General features: G+C 38.9%; 1 protein-coding gene across 32 annotated transcripts in view; it reads left to right on the top strand.

Moving 5' to 3' along the window:
• Positions 1–21,130, top strand: part of RBFOX1 (RNA binding fox-1 homolog 1) — a 2,436,731-nt gene that overhangs the window by 2,216,950 nt on the left and 198,651 nt on the right. For 29 of the 32 annotated variants that reach the window (XM_073362506.1, XM_073362502.1, XM_073362531.1 and 26 more), the window contains one exon: positions 14,487–14,729. In XM_073362506.1, coding sequence (XP_073218607.1) covers positions 14,487–14,729 — 243 coding nt within the window. Of the gene's footprint in view, positions 1–9,236; positions 9,329–14,486; positions 14,730–21,130 lie in introns of those variants that run through there. The other 3 variants (XM_073362530.1, XM_073362527.1, XM_073362518.1) reach the window with 2 other exon arrangements.

Below are 21,130 nucleotides of genomic sequence, written 5' to 3'. Positions count from 1 at the left end.
CTTTTCCTTTTTGCACTCTGGCTTCTAATGTGGTTAGCAGAGCCACAAGATTTTTTTTCTCTCTTTTTTTGTTCAATAATTATTAAAACAGAAATTGTTCATGGGATAGCTGGGATTATTAATTCATCACATACAAAGCCATATATCCATTAACTAAATCAGTCCATACTAAGAACTGTTAACAAAAAAGACACTAAGGACCAGATTTTAAGTGCTTAACTCCCAGTGGGAGCCTAACTACTTTTAAAAATCCCATTAGATGTCTATCTTCGATTTCTTTAGGTACCTAAATAACTTTCAAAATCTGGTCTTTAGACCTTGCATTGGTGAGTAGAGCAATGCCTAAACACCCTTGCAAATCTGGGCACAAGGCTCTCTGTTTTAATTTATTTTTTAAAACATGCTGTATTATTGCAGACAAAGGCTATTTAAACAAAATTACTGGTAAGAATAACAGGTTGTAAATTGACTTTGGACATAAGCAAGAGAGCTGAATAAACCCTACCCTACCAACATCAGCAGATCTCTAGTGTTATTAGAAAGTGATACTTAACAGGTTCATTGAAATCAATGGGAGTTTTATCTTTGATTTAAATGTGGCCAGGATTTGGTTCTAAGTGATTAAGGTGTTAGAAAATGCTGTTTTCAAATGGCAATATTGATAATGGGAAAGACAGGAGAAAGGTGTTTTACTTGTAAGAACCTACCCTAGTGGACAATTATACAATAACCTGCCCATATGAGACATTTTTTTCTAACCTCCATCAACTTATTTCTTTTTAAAAGCATGAGTGTTTATATACACATACATACATATATATATATACACACACACACAAAATGACATTAAAAGAATATTTTGTTGCAACATCAAGCATTCAACAGGTAACAAGTGCCAGAATTAAGGTTGCGTGTGCAGGGTGTGGATGTGGAGTGGTAAATAAGCGGTTGGGCCACATACTGAATGATGAAGATAAAAAGAAATACAGAATAACTGGCTTTTCCATGAAGACTGTCTGTCATATGGAAAAAATAGTACGGGATCATATAATTAAAGACTATCATAATCGAGACACACATGGTATGTCTACAGTGGGGATAAAAATCCCCTGGCTGGCCCAGGTCAGCTCACTCTGGCTCGCGGATCTCAGGCTCCTGGGCTGAAAAACTGCTGTGTAGACATTTGAACTCAGGCTGGAGCCTGATGCTGGGACTCCGTGAGAGTGAAGGGTCTGTCACGGGGCTCATCACTCACTGCCGGACTGGCGCCTCCTCTTGGTCACTCTGGGGATTAGCTCAAGGCCAATGCTCCCTATGTGCGATTTGCACACAGTTGCTCCATCTCTGCACCTGCCTGCAGCCCCTCTCGCAGTGTCAGGAACCGCAGCGTCCTCTTCGTGCCTCAAGACACTCAGCTGCCCAGTCTCTGCAGACTGCCAGGAGTTCTCTCTTGCTCCCCTGGTCCCTGCCAGCAACTGACCTGTCTGTGGTGCTAGCTTTTTTTCAGCCTGCCAGAGACACAGTCCTCACCCCTTGGGCTCCCAGTAGCAATTGCTCTCAGCTTTGCCCTGCAGCTCCTTTTATGTCAACTTGCTGGGCCATGATTGGCTGCTCCTTGCAGCCTCTCTCCTATTGACTGTGCCTCACACAGCCTGCCTGGGCCACACGAAGGACTCACCTCCACTACTCCCGTCTGAGGTTAACCCTTTCTAGTCCAGTGTGGGGCAGATACCCCATCACAGGGTCCCAGAGCTCGGGCTGCAACCCAAGCCCAAACATATACACAGTGGTTCTTAAACTTATTTGATCATGCCCCCGCTTCTTTGTGTCTGTAGTAGTTTACGCACCCTCCACCTCTGGGTGCCCGGCCAGCAACTGCTGTTCTCTGGCCGCCCTGCTCTGAATGTGCGTAGTAAGTTTTTTTTCCCCCCTAAAGCTTCTCATGCCCCACAGAATACATTCCATGCCCCCCGAGGAAGGCGCACCTTGCAGTTTGATGCATCCGATGAAGTGAGCTGTAGCTCACAAAAGCTTCTGCTCAAATAAATTGGTTAGTCTCTAAGGTGCCACAAGTACTCCTTTTCTTTTTGTGAATACAGACTAACATGGCTGTTACTCTGAAACTTGTCATTATGCAAGGCACTGCATTTAGCCGTATGGAGTGGTCTACACAGCAATTTTTAGCTCCACAGCCCAAAACCCATGAGCCTGAGTCAACTGATCCTGGGCTTTTATCCCTGTGGAGACGAACCCTCAGAGACCTGAATTAAGGTTGCCTGGGCAGCATTACTTTTTGAATATCGTAACTTGAAAGTGCTTGATTTTGTAACCCTAACAATCATTAAACATAGGTTTTATATGATCTGCATCTATAATTTATTCTTTCTATTTTAACTGCAGATGTTCAAATAACCCTTTAAAATGTATAATCTTTTAAAAAAATCTACTAAACTCTTGGCCTGAGTGCTGTCTTATGTCAGTGAGTTTTACAGGTTCATTATGCATTGTGTAAAATAGTATTTCCTTTTATCATTTTTAAATTTAAGCAAATGCCCCCTTCCTTTGGTATTATGAGAGAGGTTAACTAGCAGTGCCCAATTTACTTTCTGTTCATAGTTGTGTGTCTCTCTATCATATCTTCCCTTATTCATATCATTTCTGATTTAAGCAGGTGCAATCTTTTCATTCTTTTCTCATACAGAAGACTTACCATGCTTCTCATCATTTAGTTGCCCATCTGTGAAACTGGCAACAGCCATATTCCTTGGGTATTTTTAACTAGGAGAATTTTGTGTATGTGAAAAGTAACAGATTGGCAAAAGTTTAAAATACTGTGTCTACAGAACAAGTACAGCATGAATAAACTACTCGTAAGTATCTATGTTCATCCATTGGCCTCTGTGTTGATACTGCTAACAAAGTTGGCCATTATGATGGTGTATTTTGTGATGCAATGAAATTTGTCTATAAGAAAACATTCATTTAATCTAATGTCGGACAGTTAACAACTGTGAATTGGGAACAGTTTAACTGTTAATCTCAGCCTTTTTGAATTGACAGAGCTGCCGGTAAAAACAAGAAATTAGTATTGTCCTCACAATCCCCTGAGCCATCCAATAAGTTGTTTTCAGGGAAAATTATAACAGATGCTAGGGTCTACCTGGAACAGAATTTAAATTGTATTATTTCAACTTTATTGCAAGTATTTGTTAGTGAATAACCTACATTAGAACAGCCATACTGGGTCAGACCAAAGGTCCATCTAGCCCAGTATCCTGTCTTCCGACAGTGGCCAAAGCCAGGTACCCCAGAGGGAATGAACAGAACAGGTAATCATCAAGTGATCCATCCCCTGTTGCCCATTCCCAGCTTCTGGCAAACAGAGGCTAGGGATACTATGACTGTCCATCTTGGCTAATAGCCATTGATGGACCTATCCTCCATGAACTTATCTAGTTCTTTTTTTAACCCTGTTATGGTCTTGGCCTTCCGAACATCCCCCGGCAAGGCATTCCACAGGTTGACTGTGCATTTTGTGAAAAAATATGTCCTTTTGTTTGTTTTAAAGCTGCTGCCTATTAATTTCATTTGGTGACCCTTAGTTCTTGTGTTATGAGAAGGAGTAAATCATAGACACCGACTTCCCCTTTGCCCGGTGGGTGCTCAACCACACGACCCTGCCCCACCTCTTCCTGCCTCTGCACTTTCCTCGCCCCACCCCCATTCCACCCCTTCCCCAAAGTCCCCGCCCCACCCAGCCTTTTCCCACCCCAGCCCCGCCTCCTTCCCACCCCCATTACACCCAAGACCCCGTCCCTGCCTGCCTCTTCTCTGCCTCCTCCCGTGAGCGCGCTGCGTCCCTGCTCCTCCCCCTCCCTCCTGGAAAGTCCTAAGTGCTGCCAAACAGCTGTTAGGTGGCGGGGGGGGGGGGCGGGAAGCGCTGGGATGGAGAGGGAGGAGCGGGAAAGTGGTGCACTCAGGGGTAGGGAGAGGGAGGCGAGGAGGGGGGAGCTTGGCTGCTGGTGGGTATGGAGCACCTGCTAATTTTTCCCTATGGGTGCTCCAGCCCTGGAGCACCCATGGAGTCGGCACCTATGGAATATAAATAACACTTCCTTCTTTACTTTCATGACAAGTCTGTCAAATTCGGATACATACATTTTAACTGGATTTAATTTGTATTTACCCAGTTAGTCTCTTTATTCTACCCTGCACCCTTTGTAAATATTGCAAATGTCAATCCTTGAACATTTAGGTGAATTAACTAGACATGCCATCCCAGACACTCAGGCCATCATCCTCCAAAGACCTGTCCACATGCTTCACCTTAAGTAGTCATTGTGTAAAGACATATGTAAGTCTTTGCAGAACTGGGGCCTTAGACCTCATGTGGAGGAATAAAATGAGCAAAAGTGTATTATATCTACTGTGATTCAACTCTAAGATGTGTGTGTCGTTTTCAATATAGCAACGTACAGGAGGAGTGAAACTTTAGTGCAACAGAGTACAGAGAGAACTAGAAAGTTTACATGCAGTTAACTGGTGTTCACTGTTGGTTTACAGATGTGATGGAAATTAAAGGAGAGTTAAAAGTAAATCCTAGTTCTGTATGTGGGTAAGTATGTTCAATGAAGTGTCCTTTCTACACCTATAAAAATCTAGTGAGTAAATGTGGCAGATGATTAAGACATGTCACTGTTGACATTACAGCTCTCAGTTTATAGAACAGCTGTGGACTCATATGCAGTGTATAGGATGCCAGTTTCTTGACTCTGTGATTGTAGATAAAAGCAAAAAAGCAATTGCTATTTAGTGTGTTAAAGTAGCCTGCCAGCTCCATGTTAAAGAATTGAGAGAAGTTCCTTGAGGGCAGCAAATGGGCTTCATAGAGTACCTCGTCCCTTTTCTTGCCATTCGGATCTTGCTGGGCAAAATAATTGTACGTGGTATGAAAAATAATGTGTACCTTGAAAGACCGTGGGAAATTATGAGTTAACTTTGAAGGTACTCTGCTTTGTTGAAGCCACACATCTGGCAATTATTGTGCCTATGGAAATGAATCACCCAGATGAATCATTTGCATCTTTTCCTGATTTCAAGGGGTTACTCCTGAGCCCTGCTCAATCCATTGACTTCAGTGGGAATTCTACTCTCCACAGAAACAAGCCCAGAGGAGTTAAAGACAAAAAATTAAGTAGCTTCTGTTACATAAAGCTTAGTAAAATTATTACATTGTAGATTGTAGTTCTTTGACTATGCAGTTCAGATCTTGAAAATTCCTCTCGCACACGTAAAACTGTCGGACAACCTGGCACATTTTAACATGACCATTAAATCTGAGTGCCAGCGGTTGTACAAGTTAGGGGAGAAGGGCACTGACCAATCTTTTCTGAGCAAGATTACGCAGCACTTAGATCAAACCACCATGAGTGGTAACTGCGTGATTTTTTTTTTTTTCCTTGAGGAAAAGAGGGTGAATTCTTCCCACTTAAAACCCACTTTGTTTTGTTTCACATACAAATACGGGTTGCTTTAGCTATGTGATGTTAGCCAAGAGCACACATTTGGTCCGGGTGGATACTGCATGGTCCCTGTGCAGTGTGCTCTAGCATATCTGTGAGTGGAGGCTGCATGTGGATGTGAATCACATCAAGTGCTAGGTGAAGCCTTTTACGCTGAGCTGTGGTAAGTCTAGAGCCCCTTTCATGCTCATTCCCTGCTATGACTGAGGAACATGATCCTCACTATGTAAACGAGGCCTACCTTTACCCCAGTGGTGTGCAACCTGGGAGGGGAGCAAGAGGTTCTCTGGTGGTGTGTGAAGAAACTGGGATCCCGTGGGTACAACAGGGCCCGCTACCATAAGATCAGGAGCAACATAAAAATAGAGGGGTATTGTGGGGTGGGATGGGAGCGGGATTTAAAAAAAGAGTCCTTCTGTGCTGCAAACAACATGAATGCCCTGGCCAGCAGCTGCTGCTATCTGGCTACCCAGCTCTGAAGGTAGTGCCGCAAATGCCCTTACATCTGTGCTGCTCCTGTCAAATATAGATAATAATACTTACCCTCCTATTTCTTGGAGTGTTGTGATGATTAATTACTTAATGTCTGTCCATTAATTAGTTAATTGGTCCAATTTATCTTCCAGGAAAGAGAGACTTTATTTATTTATTTATTTAATTTGCCTTCTGCAAATGTGGAGAATGGGGAAGAGAGTTTTTGATTAACATCAGGAAAGCTTTCCTCCTTTTATTTCTGGATTGGCATAAGCTAATCTGAAGTTTGCTTCAGAGCTAAGAAGCAGGAATGGGGTCAAAGTGGTTTTACTAATATCTGCTTTATTTTATGTTTGGACTGATCTGTATAATGAACTTACATTCAGAATAAGGTCAGTATTAAGCACGTATATTTCCCATATTTACATTAACTTTACCTCGGTACAGATATGAAATTTTACATGATAGGTTCTGCTTTCTTTTGTATAAAAAATGTCCAGCCTCTTCTTTTAATTCTCTTCTTTAAAGCAATTATCTCAAACTTGTAAACACCACTCACTATTCCTTTTTATCCACGTATCAAAATATATCAAAAAGACAGTTTGGGAGGATCTGTTTAGTGAGGTGAAACTACCACTATAATGGTTAAGTGAAAGTGTAGTTTTGTGGGTTTTAAAAAAAAACCCTATGACTGAGGGTCAAGAGATCTGGTACTTTTTAAAACCTAAAATGTAGGGCAGCACTAGTCTGAGGTTTGCCCTTCCAACAGAAGAAGTGAAGAGGACTCATAAGCTGAGTTGCAAGACTGGAGCCAGATTACAGCAGACCCAATACTCTGGTCTGGACTTGCTCTGATACAAAACCTGAGAGATGGAAAGGGTCCAAAAGTAGCCAATAAACCCATTGTACTCCCCTGATTTTATGGGCTGCCAGGGACTGATTTGGCTGCCAGCACAACTTTAGAATAGTCACAGGATTGCCCTAATGGAGCTAGTTTAGCATAGCCCCTAAGAGTGGTTATGCTAGTTAGGAATCACCAGAGCACAACACTCTGTGGACATGTCCCCTCCTTCCCCACACCTTGGCCTTCCTATATAACTCTTTGGCCTTCCTATATAGGGCAATTTCACAACCACTTTGTGCCAGTGAAGCATTGCAGGATCTGGCCCCATATGTTTAAATTTATTGCTGGGTTACTAAATCACTTGAAAAGAGAATTCACTTGTTGAGCTTTATTTGTATCATGTGTCCATGGACAGATGATCACATAGCGAAAGAAAGAACTGAAGAGATACCATCATCATGATGGGTATAGGAAATATACTTTCAGAGATTATATAATGCTTCAGATTTCCATTCCACTCTGATTTCCCAAGCACCCTTAACACTGAGGTGGATCATGGAGTTTAATGTAGCCAAATTGGAGAGAGGTACATACCTTACTTTTTACTAGCTGAAAAGCATATCTAGTAAAAAAAGCATATCTAAAAGAAAAACATGAAAATTCACCAGTAACATAAAGGTGCCACCCTAGGGAGAGAACAGCTGAATCTCTGGTACTGTGTCCTGGAAAAACAATCCCTGTTTGCTGTTGACCATTGATGTATGGCCATACCCCGTATACACACACACAAGATGGTTGTGCTAATAAAATGGTCCTGGACAGTGGCACTAATTCATTTACTAATTGGACATATATTGGTAGCTGGGATTCAGACTTTTATCAGGGTTCAATATGGTGCATATGAAGAGGTCACTGGGAATATATTTGTCTTTTGTGCATGAGGTTGTTTGCTGGAAAAAAGAGATCTTACCATCACTCAAGGAAATAATACAAATCCCTGAGCTAACCCCTGCTCTTTTCTTCTCTCTCTCTCTCTCTCACTCTGATTCTGTCCAAGAAAAACTGTTCTTTTCCCCCTTTCATGCTTTCCTTTTGGGAACACCCTTACTTGGGAAAAAGTTTGTTTTTAAGTGAAATATGAGGCAGAACTGGCTTTGCAGTTACCTTCCAAGAACAGGAGGAAGTTACAGAATTTTCTGTGTCTGAATTTGGTTGAGAAGTCAAATGGTCCAAGTCAAGTGTCCCAGTCAGATGATTAAACGGCAAGAGAGAAAGCTTGCAGTGTTAGTCAATTGGTCCAGTGTGGCTGGATGTCTGATTCCCTGTGGAAAAGCCTAAAACAGCTGTTTTTATTATCCTTAACTAGAAAGTGCTAGCAGCAAATCTATAAGAATTATCCTGCATTATTAAAGAAACCTAGTGTATTTGAGTTGGAATGTAAGTTTAACAATACAGTTAATACTGTTTATCCAGATTTTTTTTTCTGGGGATTTGGGACATTTGTAAATAAAAACTCACCTGTTGCATTTCAGTCCTGCCTCTAACTTCTATCCGGTGACAGCCCATGACAGATTGGCAGTAAAGTTGAATTCTTTGGGGCTCTTTGTGTAGTCTTAGCCTTCTTCTCTATTATGTGATTTTAATTAGAAATTTAATCATTTCTGAGACTACCTCTCGAGAATCTAGACAAGTTCCTTTAATAGTGAAGCATTAGCTTGCTTAAACTGCCGCACAAAAGTAAAGCTTGGAAGCATTTCTGAAATATTTCCCTTGGTGGGCAGGAGGGATACCACAAAATAAAGATGGCAAAATAATTTCAATTATAAAGAAAGGGTAAAGTAAATTTAATGTAAAATAGACAGTGGTTTTTATTGCCTAAGTTTGCTATGGGTATTAAGCAACTTTAAAACACAATTTTTATTGCTGTTAACTTTTCAAATTGTAGGAAAGATTAGACTCTCTCTCTCTCTCTTTCTACTGTAAACTGCAGTTGTCAAAAAACCAAAGTATTGGAGGTTTAGGGTTTTCCATAACTTAGAATACAATCATCTTATTTTAAAAATGAAAATGTTCAGCTTGCGACAACTTACAACGTAGCATTTCTAATGTTTTTTAAACAGCTATTAATGTAGTCAAGCTGTGTTTTTTCTTCTTCTGTGTGTAATCATCTGCTCAGTGGTGCACTCTATAACTAGTAGCCGGAGACAGAGGAGTGGCCTGCTGTGATTGATGGGGCGAGGCCTAGCAAACTGAAAGAGTCCCATCTGGATTAGGTTTTGGGAGCAGTCAGATGTTGAGTGGGAGGTCAGTAAGGCTTGCATTAGCTCCCCCTCCTTCAACACCCCTATCATCCACACTCATACACACATTACACAGCTCACACGCCCTCATCCATAATTGATACTTGCTTTGGGCAGATGCTGCATGGCCTGGGACTAGAGCAGCTGCTAAGTTTATGGAGGATAAAGAGAGCAGGATGGTACAGCAGGTATTTTCACTTTATTTTCACTTGAAACTCTGATTTTAGTCAAGCAAGGGCATTTCTTTTATTCAACTGTACCACTGCATGAAAGCCTCTTCTAACACATATTTTGTTGCTTAAGTCATTCTGCCAGGCGAGCTACAGCAGTGATTATGTGTGTCTGCTGTGCTTGATATGTCTAACTGAGCCGTTCTTATAACCAGCAGGTTTACAGAGTAATTTTGCATTTTTCTTCTTTGTTTCCATGCCCTGAGGATATGATGCAGTTTGGCTCATTTAACTATAGTATGAGAGGCTTTCTCTGGATGTGAAATATCTCTTGCCAAAGAAACAGAACACAATAAAACTAAAATAGAATAAAACAAACAATAAACCGTTAGTTAGACTTTAAAATGTGGAAAACCTTAAAGGTTTTTAGTGAGTAAATACAGTTTTATGTTGTGAATATGTGTTTAAAAAGAAACACTGAATAAGTGATATTTTCTTTGCTCTTCTTCTTTTGTGTATAAACACGACAAGCTTGCTTTATTATGTTTTGTCATTTTTCATGCATTTTTTAATTATAAAAGCCTTTCAGAGCTGAAGAGAGAGTGATGAAAAAGAATGTGGAGATTTGAGATACTCAATAGGAATGTTTTAAAATTAGGATCTTTTGTGTTTTAAGTATAATAATCTATGGGATTTTAGAAAGCCTTCACTTGCCTATATCATACTAAGGCATTTTTTTGTTCTGGTATAGCTCAGCATTTAAGTAGAAAGCAATAAACTGGATTTTATACACTGCCACGTAAAGCATATTTTGGAGCTGAAATGTGGTTTTCATTAGATTTCAGGCCAAAACATTTAGCAGAGCCTGACTGTCTGCCTTCCTTTGTTCTTCTTTCAGCTGCCAACTACTACTTTATTCAACCACACACAAAAAAATGAACATTAAGGGGTCATTTAAACTTATATAAAAGTAAAGAGATTCAGAGTTAAGTCTGAAACTATAACTTCTGTCTACCCTCTTGTGCCTAGTTAGAGTTCCACATTGCCTGTGTACTGTCACCCACTATTTTGAGGCTGCTCCAGTGCCTAAGATCATGGTCTAAATTAAGAATGGAGTTTCCTGTCACTTTAAGGAACATTTCATACCTTTAAAAATAACTTAGTAGATACCATTTTTCAGTTTCATTTTGTTTTCAATACTCTCATTAAAATGTCATTTTAAAATACCCTGTTAATATGCTGTGGGGCTAGAGGATAACTTGAGATTCACAAAGTCCCATTCAAATTTAGATCAGTTTTGTGTAGTCTAGATTTGGCATTCACATTTCACAACAGTATAAGTAAGGATCTGTTAGTTTCCACTGTGATAACCTTAATATGAATTCACATCTTAAACGGTAACCAATTTGCATGTTACGTATCTTAATATTACAGAATGTGTTTAATCGTATGGGACATGCTAATGCATTATGGTAATGTTATGTGCTTTGAATATGCATATACTCATTATGGATCCAAAATGTAGAGATTATTTAGACTAAATTTTAAAACTAAAAAACCTGCACTTGTCATGGCATGTGCAGTCGCTGCTTCTAAAATCAGAACATCTCAGCATTATTATCATGATATGCATAATTATAAATTCCTGGCTTACAACAGAATGTGTATATGTACATACACACCCACACATATAATTTCTTTATCTTACAGTGGACAACTATTTTTTTTAATTAAAACAAAAATAAGTTCAATGAAAGAATAACACCTGGGCTGATACCTGGCATGCCAAATTTCTACTTCTTCCTGAATATATAGGGGTTATTTATATGCTGACCCTTCACTATTTCCTTACTTTTGGCTGGTGCCACTTTAATAAGGGAATCGAAATCTCAATTTAGCAAATCTAATGACTGAGGTAGAAGACTCTCAACAGTGTTAAGGTGCCTGAATTTTCATTGTGTGTATGCCATTTTATGGCAGTACTGAAGTGAAATGTTTGAAGGTGCTGGTAAGAAATCATATAAAAGCTCAGTGCTCTTAATTAAATATTAGCTGTAATTAGCACTAAGTGTGAATGGTACAGATATTAATTAGGGTCTCATGGAACTGCTGTCAGTGTTAATGAGAAACAGTCAGGGTCTCAGCAACATCTGTTTTAGAACTCAAGGTAGTATAAAAACCTTTAGTAGATCAAAAGCATCTGAACATTAGCTGTTGGTCCCTTTGTTGCCATTATTGTTCTTTTTTTAATATCTGCTGACTGTAATGCCATGTCTAACAACTGACATGAAGGAATAACTTATGGACCAGGAATGACCAGCTACTGTGCTTCAAAGCAATACAGTCAAAGTAATTTAGTAGGTAGAAGAATTTTTTATGCTGCTGCTTCCATGCTCCCTGGTTCCTATCACTAAACTCTGTCCTAAAGTATTTGATGTTTACAGTTTAAATATAGAACTTTCAACAAATAAAAAAGTTCACACTCATAGCTATTACCTGTGAAGACACATGAAGGAAGCCAATCATTGCTCAGTTTTAGTGTGCATGCTTTCTTTAGTGTGCATTTTGGCCATGTATAATTAATATTTTTCATAATAGCTAGGGAGTATTAGGTAAAGAAATTAAAAAATGAGTTTTCATTTATATATATGAATGAAGGAATGAGTAGATACATTCCTCTACTAAATCGAATATACAAGGTATTTTTCCTGTTTTAAAACCTAAATTGTTGCAAGTTTTAGTGTAAAAATACTTAACTTTTCATTTTGGCTTGTACTTGTAATACTAACAATACCATTATTTTACACTTTCAAAGCACTGTACAGTCATGAAGCAATCTCACAACACAGTGCAATATAGAACGTAAATGTTGTTGTTTCCATTTTAAAGATGATAAAGTGAGGCAGAAAGTATAAATGATTTGCCCAAGGACACACACTAAATTAGTTGAAGAGCTGGGATTCACATTCAGAAGTTTCAAACTCCTAATCCCTCATGCTTAATTCACTACAGCATATTGCCATTTAGTTAGGAAAAATATGTGTTTTCTCCTGTAATATGTAACCAAAGGCTGTTGAAATATATAGGCTAGTGAATCCTCAAAGGTTCTGAGTTCCTGTTCTGTTCAAATGATCACTCCCATATTTAGATGCTTATTTGAATTAGCTGAAACTGGTTGGAAACCTTCTTAGTTGTGAAATTCCACAGTAATACCTCACTATTTCAGTATTAGCCATGGCCTTTGCTGAAGCGAGCAGGTGCAAGGATTAATGAAAACAAAAAATGTGTGTGCACATGCGTGAGCGTGTTTGGTGGAATGTGGCTGAATATTTCATAATCCTCCCTTCCCTCCCTACTTTTGCACATTCAGTGGGGAATGAGGATGATCTTGACCAGCGTCTGATGGGGCAGAGCTCCTGCTGGGCAAGTCAGGGGCTGGTCCCTCCCTTCCTTAGGTCCCTTTGTCTTCTGTTTGGCAGGACCTGGTGAGTTGGAGCTAATCAATTGGTGTGCCCCCTCCTGCACTTATTTATACTCTGCTGGGGCTTTCAAATGCCTCTTGCACCTGTTAGCTGTTCTCTTTCCCTCCTCTTAATTAGAGCGTAGTAGCTATGATTTTTAGGATGCTGCAGGCTTTACCAATCACTTTTTTGGTACCAGGAAATAATTTTTCTCCTTGGGCCTCATTGAGGTTCAATGGGCTTTTTTCTTTTTTTTGGAGCTGGGTGAAATTTTTTCGATGAGTAGTAAATTAGCCAGAAAATACATATTTTGAGGCAACAAAACTGTAAAAGCAATTTCAAAAAAAGTTGAAAGTTAATTTTGAAACCAAATGTTTCAACTTTTGGTTTTGAAATGGTGTTTTGTTTAGAAATTGAGCTAATTTAAAATACAAAAACAAAAGAGAAAAAAAAACATCCCAAGATGGAGCAAAAAAAAGGGGTGGAGGGGAATTGTTTGGGGTTAAACAAAACATGTAGATGGACCCAGAATAACACTTTTTGGTTTTCAGGGTCGTTTTTGATTCTGCCCCTGAAATTGAGCCAAGGCTTTCGAATATGTATAGCCATCCCCAATTCCTTTCTATGGTGATACTGCAGATGTACTGGTGTCCCCTGACACTGCTGTCTGTAGCATCGTGATTTAGGCATACCTTAAATAAATTCACAAGCATGTTTTGTAAGAAGATTTTTTTTTCAGTGTCATAATATATTCATTATGGTCAGACCCATTTAGCCAGAGACTGTTGCAGGCATTTACGTCAAATACCTGTGATACGTTAGCATTTTTGACATCTGCTTGCTACAGTAGAATTATATCAAAGCTAAAGCTAGATCTAATTGTCCATACAAGATATAGATGCTGCCATTTGGTCTTTTAATTGTAAAGGTTTATTTTTAATACATAAATGTAAAATTATTCCTAGCAAAATGATAAGGCATTTTGAGTTCTTCCTTTAAAATTTTCTGACACATTACAGTGTAAAGTATTTTTAATGTTTTTCTCAAATGGATTTTAAACTGATGTATTTCTAGTCCCATATTTTTTATTTTGTGTTTCTAAGCTTGAATCTAATCATCCCATTGCATTTGTGCTCTACAACTGAAAGGATGAACTTTTACTTAATAGATTACACATTAAATGAGTGATGAACATCTGAGAGAGTAGCATTTTAGTACAAATATTTAAAACTGAGCACAGTGGATCATCTATTTTCAAACTCTCATTTGGCTGCATCTTTTCAGAAATCTAGAAAACCATGAGGAAGAATGCACTAGGCGATAAATATACCAAGCCTCTTTCAATGCCATCAGTGTTTTGTAACTTTTGGAATGAGTGGAATTATTTACTATAACTTTTCCTTCTTAACTGCTGGTTTTAGTAAAAACATATTGGCTACATTAATTTTGTTTTAGCTAAACTATCTGTTCCTTTGACTGTATATACACTAGGGGTTTCAGTTCATGTAGTCTTACCTGGTGTTAACAATCAAATTTAAAAAAGGCCCATGTAGAAAACTACATTTTGCTTCTCTAAAGTCAGAAATGTAATAGGGAGTGGCAGAGGAGGGAATTAAATCAGATGGGATACACTCTCCAGGGGAAACAAACATCCATTTAGAAATCTTGGAGAATATCCTCTTTATTTTCTAAATTATTTTTTCTTTACTTTACAGGGTAATCAGGAAGCTACAGCACCTCCTGACACAATGGCACAGCCTTATGCATCAGCTCAGTTCGCTCCACCACAGAATGGGATCCCGGCAGAATACACAGCCCCACACCCCCATCCAGCTCCAGACTACACAGGCCAGACCACAGTTCCAGAGCACACGTTAAACATGTACCCTCCTGCTCAGACACACACTGAACAGAGTGCAGCTGACACAAATGCACAAACTGTCTCCGGCACAGCCACAGTAAGTTCAGGTTTCTTATATTTTTGAAGATGTATATCTCAAGTTATAAAAATGTGTATTGATAAAGCTCTTTCTTATGTTGCATCTAATGGTTCTAAACTTGGATTTTATTTATGGTTATTCAAAACAATATAGGGTCCAAAATAGGTTCAGTCTTTTTTCTTTGAACTTTGAGGGTATTATACTTCCACTTGTGGTGCCTCTCATCAAGCCAGCCGGTGGAGTAGTATCTGGTGGCACTTGTTTTCAAAATTCTGTTCCTTTTTGAATATCCAAACATGCAAAATTATATATGAAGAACAAATATTTAAATGGTTTTATAAGATTTAACCTGTTTAGAGCTGGGCACAACATTCATTTGAAGGAAAACAGTGAATTTGTTTTACTGATATTCCTGAACCCTTCTTATTCACTTTTCGCAAAGGTTTATTTGAATACAACTTTATTCTCAAGAATATTCGGAAAAGGGATAGTGTTGCAAATACTCATGCAAATATGTATTTTCATGTGAATATTCATCATGAGTATCTGCAACAAAAGTGCTTGTGCAGCCATCTTGAAAGCTTTTTGTGGGTTTGGAAATCATCAGACAATGGAACAGAAACAACACCATGTGGCTTAGCCACCCAGTGCGTGCAAACAGCAAATTACAAATCGTGATTACTCTAAGTAATAGTATGCAAATAAATGTTAGGCTTAGATGTTAACATAAATAAAAATTGGTGTCTATTTGTGGAACTATTAAGAACTGAAAAAGGGAATCCATTTTTCAAATTTCTGTCTTTCTTGACAACTTTTTTTAAAACTAATGTATAAGTGTCTTAAGGGATCTAAGTCAAGGAGTGACCAATATTTGATGCTGAGCTCGCACCCTCTGAAAATCAGACACTTTAAAGGTGTCTCCCAAGGCAAACAACCAAAAACTGAGACTCTCAAAATCATTATTCACTTTTGAAAATACTGGCTGAAATCTAAAGATTGGTTTATTAAGGCCCTGGTTTGAGGGCTATCCCTTGAATCTGAAATAGAAGGCTTGGGTTTTTTCCACCGTATTTTTTTGTGAAGGGCGCAGTTCCTTTAAATATTTCTGCCTCAGACCATGTTATCCTTTCATAATAGCTGATGCTGCTACACTTCCCCTGGTTGTAGGAAGATTAGAAAATGTCTCGTTCAGAAATTAAAACAAATGCTTCTCAGCAGCATCCAGAGATGCTCTAAAAATGTGCCACTGATGCCCTTCCTGTATGCCTCCAAGCATTACACAGAGACACCAATCAATGGGTTGTTCTGAGGGTATTTAAGCACCTTACCATGTTACTTCTACCATTACCTAAATATTAGTGAGAATGGAAAATAATACCATTTAGAATGAGTATGCACAGTGTATAATACGTTCTATATACTATGTACAGGAACAGAGGACTTGCCATAACACAGCAGACTACTGATCTACCTAGTTCACTGCTGTATTCTTTCTGACATTCACCAATATTAGACGCTTCTCCGGAAGATACAAAATACAGTGTCATGGACAATTATGAAAACCTACTCATGTGAGAACTTTCTTCCCAATCTCCTCAATAAGAAGCCACCTTGTGGCCCAGAGTATTAGAAGCTATATCCTTTCCAAACACAAAAGTTTTTGTCCTATTTATTATAACTGTGGATGTTCTCATTAATGTCTTGTTCTTTTGGGAATCATACTAAACCTCTGGACTCAAAGGTATTGTGATACTTAATTCCAGTTTTAGGGTTTGTTTAATAAATGTTTCCTGTTACAGTTTTAAATTAATGAAATTCAAAGCTACCAAAACGTCTGCTTGTTCTTATATTATGGGAAAAATTAACTAGGAACATGTTATTTACTTTCTCTATTCCATTAATTAATTTATATACCTCTGTAATGTGACCTTTTTTTCACTTCTTCACTAAGCTGTTCATATACTAGTATAATGTCTTCTGTTATTTCGATCCCATTCATTAAATAGCATACCATTTTGTTTGCTGTTTTGATCACTACTACACGTTGGGCTGATCACAGTGACATCCAGCTCAATCCCTTCATGTTTGTTTCTTTGGAATTCCTGGATTTATACCATTCAGTCCTAGGATGAAATCCTGGCTGTACTGAAGTCCCTGGAAAACTTCCTATTGACATTATTGGGGCCAAGATTTCACCTCTGGTGACCTGTGGCTTTTTAAGTGTGTTTGACTGCCTCATTTATTATCACCTCAGTCTGACAATCTCATTGTTTTTGGTAGGAAAGAGCACAGAACTGGAGTAGGTATTTCCTCAACATCCTCTGTGGAAAAGAGTGATGAAAAGAAATCATTTAGTTTGTCTTCAATGGCCTTATATTCCTCAATTACTCCCTTGAATCTGGTGTTCCAGCAGATGCAGTTGTTCCTTTGCACGTTTCCTCCTTCTGATACAATAATAGAAATGTTATTCCTTTTTATGCCTTCGGCTATCTGCTTTTCCTAGTTCTCTTAGTCCTACAAATGTCCAGGTTCCACTTTATTGAGTGTAAATATTTTAATTTCCTTGCTTTTGACTTAATCTTTTTGAAGAGCTACCTCTTTTTTTCTGAAATCCCCATCTAAAATGTAGTGTAACAGTGAATGTTGTTGGCACAATACCTCCATAGAGAAAGATTAACTTAATTATATTGTAATCATTGTTATTTTTTAAGGGTGGCAAATCTGGCCCTATTTAATACTTAATACAAATGCTATTTAATGTGAATTGTCTTGTTGCACTTACATCGGATCTTAGAAATTAGAGATGGAAAAAATTTATTTGGAAATGTAGGCCGTCCCATATCCAAGCTGGCTTGTTGCCTACACTATCTTTTTAGTGTAATTTGGATTTCATTTAGAAACCTGTAAAAATAATATCATCCAACAATTTGTAGACAAAGTCAAAACTGTAATCAATTGACAACATATGGCATTTTATATTTGATATAGTACAAATAGAGATTTACAAGAAGTGAATTCTCTAAGGCTCTCCACTATTCAACTGAGCCTCAACGTTACTTAATTGCTTAAAAATCTCCCACAAATTTCCAGTCAAATCTTTTGTTCAAATTTGTTATGGGTATCAGCTTCTATAAACTGTTATGATCTACCTTATAAATTGTTAGCACTTTATGGCTTTCCATTGTATTTGTGAACACAGTATAAACATCATGCAAAAAGATACAAGCAGATGAAACGTTGCACCCAGGCAGAACCCCAGTGATTTCAGTGGGGTTTGTGAGGGCTTTAGGATCCACCTGTATGCATCACTTTGTGGATTGGTGTCTAACAGTACATGTTGTTTTTAATCAGAAAATGTAACATTACAAATTAATACAACGTCAGCACTGTAACTCAAAGTGATGTTCACGTCTGAAGGAAAAGATGCCTTAGCTACCAGCAAAATATTGGGGTAGTGAATTTCCGGACTTTCTAAATTCCAGGAGTAATCTGGTTGTCCACTGGAGCTTTTGGTTGGTAGCTTTCAGATATTTTTAGGTAGCTCTCAGATGTTCAGTTGTGTAATGTGCAATCTGACATGAGACCTGTTTGAAAAATTGACGAGGCTGGCTATTCACAAAGGAGTCCTATTGATAAAAATGAGAGGTTTAGTAAAACAGCGATTGGAGAGAAGCCAGTATTTGAAATGATGGTAATAATCCGTATGCACAACTGTGTATTTAAGGCTGTGGATCTGACTGTAAATTTAAGAAGTATGTTAGTGTAATGAAAAATGACTATTACAACTGAAAACAATGTTAATAAAATATCAGAAAGATTCCGTGGGGATTTTTGAAACTGCTGAAAAGAAATGCCTTCTATCACCCCTGCAAGAAGTGATCCATACCAAACTTAAAAACATTCTCTCTAAATTAGTTGTCCTGATGGCTTTCTCAGTGCATCAAACCTTCTCTCTTTTTGTCTACCAGAGCCTCAACCTTTGGGGCTGGGGCTGACTTCACTTTGTGTCTTGTACAGCCCCAAATATAATAATGTTAATATTGTTAGTATTTGATGTAGGACAGTGAAATTTATTTTGGGTCATTTTATCAGAAAATTGTGTAAAATCCTGTCCCCACTCCCATGGCAACACTCCCATTGACTTAAATGGGCCAGGATTTCACCCATCAACTTTACTCCAGATTTGAAATTTCCATATATGTGATTCTAAGCACTAGTGCAACAGTAAGTTTAAAGGCTTGGTCCATTAATGGATAAACTCTAGGGGCCTTATTTAATGTTGCCCTGCACCTTGTGGAGTCATTTACACCAGTTGTAAAGTGAGTATAAAATGCTACCAAGCCAGAATGGTGTAAGTGACTACATAAGGTGCAGGATATCAGTGACTCCTGCCTTAGGAGATATGTAACATTTCCTGTATCGTTTAGATTCAGACAAATACTACACTTTTTATTTTTTTTTTCTTTTATAAAAATACAGTCTTTTTTGCCATGAGTTTTACGTTAATGGATCCTTTCCTCCTCTCCCCCTGCTCCTGCATTTTTTAGTCCCTAAATATTGTGCCCCACCTCCTTATACTCTTCCCTCTTAGAGTTTCAGTCAAAGAACGCAGATGGTAATGCACTGGTGATTTTCCTTCACTGGTTGCTCCTGACTTTCTAGCAGACTCCTAAACTAGTTTTGGCAGCCTTGAAATTGTCCTTGTTGATGAGTTGATCAGACCTGCCATGTCAGACAGGGATGCTGTTTTCCTTAAACATAGTTTTTAATTCTGAGCAGTTTATATATTTTTTTTCTGGTTGCCAGTGAGGCTTAGCACAGTGGAAATCCCTCTTGGTTCTCATCTCAGATTCCTTGTTAGCAAAGAAATAATAATTTCCTGAGCACAAGAAAATTAGCAAATTTTTCAGAGACACATTCCTAAGCAGGGGCCAGTCAGGTCTTCCTGGCTTCTTGCTTGAATTTCCACTTTGTAATTCAGAAGTTTTAACTCATTTCAGGGAGCCTAATCTTGCAGTGATCATTCATACAAATGGGCCTTACTTACTGAGCATAGTCCCACTGGCTTCAGTTGGCATACTCATGGGACTATGGGTCACAGGATTGGGCCAAAAAGTATATTTTCCCATATGATGGGGTGTATACACCCTACGCTGTAGCCACCAGGAAGGGGTTAATAAATGGGTTATTTACCTGACTAGCTGTGACTAACAGACCGATTAACCACAGTTGGGATAAAAGGCTGCAGCTCAATTAGAGGAAGACAGCTACCAGAGTGTATATCTACATTTCAGTTCGGAGCAAGCCTCCCAGGCCAGGTCAGCTACAGCTCATGTACGCATGTTAAAAAGAATTGTGTGGATGTTGCAATGCTGGTGGAGGCTCGGGTTAGCCACCCAATCCATATTTTTTGTTTTGTTTTGTTTATATGGGCAAACAAATTCTATTCTTGGAGAGGTGGATCACACTCTATGAGTCATATTTGTTGGGCCAAAGTGCTCGTGGGTCCATTTGCATGGCTTGGATTGACTTTGGTGGTAGTCATCTAAGGGCATAATCTGGATCTAATTCTGCCTGTGTGATACAGTGGACACTAGTAAAATCATTTACTGCTTAAATGTGTTATGTTTACTGGAGTTCCGCAATATTTCTCATTCTAAATATCGGGAATGTCTCAGTAGAAATGTATACCATAGCAAGGTAAGCGTTGTGACGCTGCACTCCATGATGTTTTATGGAAATGTGCTTATGAGTCTGAATATAATGTGATTGGAATATGCTTTATGCAAAAGGTCTCTTGTAAGGTATCATTACAAAGCATATAATCTTCTGAGTGTGTTCATCCTATCTGTATGCATGTATCATTCTTGTATCTGAAGCTAGAAATATAAAGCATAACTCTGAGGGCCAACTGTAATTATGCAAAGTGTGGGCAATTGATGGTGGTTTAGAATCTCGATAGCTCCCATTGACTAGGACAACTGGTTGTAAATAGTCTGTTTACTTGCAAGCCTTCCTGGGGGTGCATGCAGGCCAGCCCTGGAAGGATGGAGCCTGGGGTCTCACAGGACGTGACCATGTCACCTGATACTGGAATCCATCTTAAACCTGGTGCTTTTTCATTTAGAAGGAGGGGTGGGGACCCAGAAAGACAAAAGATTCCCCCTTGTGCCAAAGTGAGCTGAGTAAAACAGATTTATTTGGGGCTTGGATCCCATTGGGAACTGGGTGTCTGGGTTCTGGAGATAGGTGACCTGCTGAGCAGTTTTTGGTTAAAGTCTGCAGCTTTGGGGGCATGGACCAGACCTGAGTCTGTGTTTCAGCAGGCTAGCGTGTCTGATTCAACAAGGCAGGGTTTTGGAGTCCCAGGCTGGAAGGAAAACAGGCTCAGAGGTAATTTCAGCACGTCAGGTGATAGT

This window comes from Lepidochelys kempii, chromosome 10 (assembly GCF_965140265.1).
Source record: "Lepidochelys kempii isolate rLepKem1 chromosome 10, rLepKem1.hap2, whole genome shotgun sequence".
Lineage (NCBI taxonomy): Eukaryota > Metazoa > Chordata > Testudines > Cheloniidae > Lepidochelys > Lepidochelys kempii.
This window is presented reverse-complemented; position numbering and strand designations above follow the sequence as displayed.